General features: G+C 53.4%; 1 protein-coding gene across 1 annotated transcript; it reads left to right on the top strand.

Moving 5' to 3' along the window:
* The first annotated feature begins 1777 nt into the window (after nucleotides 1-1777).
* On the top strand, nucleotides 1778-3717 carry LOC123146900 (desmethyl-deoxy-podophyllotoxin synthase-like). Its single transcript, XM_044566165.1, has 2 exons — nucleotides 1778-2891; nucleotides 2963-3717. Exons 1-2 carry the CDS (start codon nucleotides 1974-1976, stop codon nucleotides 3569-3571), a joined length of 1527 nt encoding a protein of 508 aa, XP_044422100.1. The 5' UTR covers nucleotides 1778-1973; the 3' UTR covers nucleotides 3572-3717.
* Nucleotides 3718-4138: the final 421 nt, after the last annotated feature.

The following is a 4138-nucleotide window of genomic DNA, read 5'->3' as shown; positions in this document are numbered from 1 at the left end:
ACGATGAATGAAGTTTTGATGGCTCCATATGAGGAGGGAGAGGTAATTAAAAAGGAGGCTTATTTAGATGTTCCCCACCAAGGCTCCTGGCCTGATGGATTCCCCGCTCACTTCATGTAGCATTATTGGGACATTTGTGGTGCTGCTGTCACCAGTGCGGTACTTGAGTGCATTAATGACACTATGTTGGTACTAATCCCCAACGTATCAAATCTCACTTTGTTGTCGCAGTTTAGACCTATCAGTTTGTGCAATGTGTTTTATAAGATAGCTTCGAAGGTGCTAGCAAACTGGTTCAAGGTGATTCTTCCAGACGGCTTTTGTTCCAGGGAGACTTATAACTAACAACATAATCTCAGCCTACAAGTGTTTGCATTTTATGAAGAGGAATAGGTCGAAGAATAATACTTTTTGTGCTCTCAAGTTGGATATGATGAAATCTTACCGCCGAGTAGAATGGAGTTAGCCAAAAGCAATTATGGAGAAACTAGGTCTTGTGGCACCATGGATATCAATAATTATGAACATGGTGAGTTCAGTTTCTTTCTCTATTATTTCTAATGGATGTGGGTTGGAGGAGTTCAAGCCCACACGTGGTATTCGACAGGGAGATCATATCTCTCCATATCATTTCCAATCGACAGTTGATAGCCTTTCGTGCCTATTAAAGTCTCAAAACCAATCGGTCCATCTCATCGGCATTAAGGTGACACCTTCGGCCCCGTCGGTGAACCACCTTTTATTCGTGGATTATAGTCTGATGTTTTTTAAGGCAAGTGTAAATGGAGCAGAAGAGGTGTCAAACATATTGGATATGTATTTCAGGGTATCTGGTCAGAGAATTAACAAAGAAAAGTCATCAATATTTTTCATTAAGGGATGCCCACAGATTATGAAGGACGCGGTTAAGGGATACCTCTAGGTCCCTAATGAATCTTTGAGTGATAGATATTTGGGAATGCCTAGCTACATGCGACATTTCAAGAGAGGAACCTTCAAAAATTTGAGCGACCGTGTCTGGGATAAGGTGAAAGGTTGGAAGGGCAAATCATTATCAACGGGAGGGAAGGATGTTCTTATCAAATCGGTTGCCCATGCAATTCCAGTATATTTCATGTCTTGCTTTAAAACTTCCTAGGGGTTTATGCAATCATATTAACTTTATCAATCGCAAGTTTTGGTGGGGTTGCAACCAAAGACAGCGAAAATCAACATGGGTGTCATGGGAGGTTATGACAAGACCAAAGTACTTGGGGGGAGGGGGATTAGGCTTCAGAGACCTGGAGCTATTCAACCCGGCCTTGCTAGCAAGGCGGGCATGGAGAATCTCACAGGAACCATCATCCTTGAGTGCTAGAATTCTCAAGGCCTCATATTTCCCCAATGGTAGTATCCTTGATGTTGAACTTGGAAGCCGACCGTCGCAAGTTTGGCGTGTAGTTTTAGAAGGAAGAGACATTATGAAGCAAGGAATTATCCGTATAATAGGTAGTGGACAAGATACTAATATTTGGGCGGACAATTGGATACCAAAGAGTTCACCACTTCGACCGATTATATCTCTTGTCCCTGATACGCCAACAGAAGTATCTGAATTGTCGGATCTACCAATTGTCTGATACCAAAGACGTATGTGGAGGTGCCAAAAAAATGATGTGCCGCCTTAGTCCTTAGAAGATGCTCATATAGGTAAGGCATGCGTGCGTGTGTTGGATGTATGTGCGTATATATGAGTGTCTGCGTGAAAAAACTAGGGGCAAACAGTTGCAGACTGTGCAAGTTTCAATGCAATTGAATGGAGAGCTTGTGCAGAGTCATGGATGTAATTTTCGATATTTATTTCGATGCTAGTAGTAGTTACTAGTATAAGATTCGAACTAATAATCGAGAAGAACTATAGAAGTGAGGCTTTGCTGCGGCGTTAGCTAGCTCGATCGAGCTGCATTCGAAAAAAAAGGTAGCTCGTTCGAGCCATGGCCGTGCTCATTGAGCCAGTAGTATTTCCTCCTCTCTACCCGCTCCTCCTTCCTCTGCTCGTCATCGTCCCCTTGCTCTACCTGGTCCGCTCGTCGTCGCGTCGGAACGGAGGAGTCCGACGGCGGCTGCCGCCGTCTCCGTGGGCGCTCCCCGTCATCGGCCACCTCCACCACCTCGCCGGCGCGCTCCCGCACCGCGCGATGCGGGACCTGTCGCGCCGCCACGGGCCGCTCATGCTGCTCCGGCTCTGCGAGCTGCGCGTCGTCGTCGCCTCCTCCGCGGACGCCGCGCGGGAGATGCTGAGGACGCACGACCTCGCGTTCGCCGGCCGCCCCATGACGCCCACGGGCAGGGTCCTCCTCGGGGACAGCCTCGGCGTCATCGCCGCGCCCTACGGCCGCGCGTGGCGGCAGCTCCGCATGATCTGCACCCTGGAGCTCCTCACCGCCCGCCGCGTCCGCTCCTTCGGCCCCGTGCGCGCGGAGGAGGTCGGCCGGCTGCTCCGCTCTCTGGCGCCGGAGCCGGGCTCGGCTCCGGCCGCGGTGAACCTGAGCGAGCGGATCGCCGCGTGCGTGGCGGACTCGGCGGTGCGCGCCGTCATCGGCAGCCGGTTCGCGGACCGTGGCGCGTTCCTGCGGCTGCTGGAGCGGAGGATGAAGCTCGTGCCGGCCAAGTGCCTGCCGGACCTCTTCCCGTCGTCACGGCTGGCGATGCTCGTCAGCTCGATGCCGCGCCGGATTAGGAGGGAGCGCCGCGAGATGATGGAGTTCGTCGACGCCATCGTCCGCGAGCACCAGGAGAACAGGGTGGCCGCCGGCGACGAGGAGGACCTGCTCGATGTCCTCCTCAGGGTCCAAAGCGAGGGCGAGCTCGATCCTCCGCTCACCGGCGACGACATCAAGACCGTTATCATCGTGAGCTCATCTCTTCTGACTTTCTCTCTGTCAGTGAGTGTCTGAGTGAAGCTCTCTCTGTTTTCGGACAGGACATGTTCATGGCGGGGAGTGAGACGTCGGCGACGTTGCTGCAGTGGGCGATGGCGGAGCTCGTGAACAACCCAGGAGCGATGCGCAAGGCGCAGGAGGAGGTCCGGCGGGAGGTGGCCGGGCGCGTCACGGAGGACGCCCTGGGGAGCCTCCGCTACGTGGGCCTGGTCATCAAGGAGACGCTCCGGCTGCACCCTCCGGCGACGCTGATCCTGCGCGAGTGCCGGGCCGCGTGCCGGGTGCTGGGGTTCGACGTGCCGGCGGGGGCGATGGTGCTGGTCAACGCGTGGGCCATCGGCCGGGACGCGGTCAGCTGGGGCGCCGACGCCGAGGAGTTCCGGCCGGAGCGGTTCGACGGCAGCGGCGTGGACTTCAAGGGCACGGACTTGGAGTACATCCCGTTCGGCGCCGGGCGGCGGATGTGCCCAGGGGTGGCGTTCGGGCTGGCCAACGTGGAGCTGGCGCTCGCCAGCCTCCTGTACCACTTCGAGTGGGAGGTGCCGGAGCCCGGGGAGGAGCTGGACATGGCCGAGGCCATGGGACTCACCACGCGGCGGCGCTCCGATCTCCTCCTCGTTCCCAAGCTCCGCGTGCCTCTGCCTTGTTGAGTTGTTAACGAGGAGACTAAGCAAAGCAGTATATAGTTTTTTAGTGAGTCAATTACACCGGTGGGACTAGAACTCGGCGCAAACGATCACTTTGGTGCTAGAAGTTGTGGTGTACATTGAAATGATACAAAAACTTGTCTTTGACATGCAAATACAGTGTGTAAGTAATATTTCTGGGATTACGCAATTGCTAATCGGATCTCATCTAATACACATGAACACTACTCGATTCGATGCGGAAATTAGTGGACAGTAGTGTGTTTATACCTCCGTTTGGAGAGGCCATCTCGGTGGAGTAAGGAGAGTCTGATGACGAACTGCAACAGCGTAGTAGATCACTCCGGCACCTCGCCGGAGTAAGGAGAGGCCTTCACGTCAACGTCCAGCGCACTCCCGATTGGATTTGGAGTGAATTTTGGAGGGCACTGTTATCCTAAACGATACGACGATCAAATAGGTGCAGGGATGCCCTCCTTTATATATAGCGCTGTATATGACGTGGGACCTAACCATAATCTTAATTAGCCCCCCAATCACAGGCACAAATTGCTAATTACTGTTAATTAG

The sequence above is a fragment of the Triticum aestivum genome, chromosome 7A (genome assembly GCF_018294505.1).
Source record: "Triticum aestivum cultivar Chinese Spring chromosome 7A, IWGSC CS RefSeq v2.1, whole genome shotgun sequence".
In the NCBI taxonomy this organism is placed as follows: domain Eukaryota; kingdom Viridiplantae; phylum Streptophyta; class Magnoliopsida; order Poales; family Poaceae; genus Triticum; species Triticum aestivum.
This window is presented reverse-complemented; position numbering and strand designations above follow the sequence as displayed.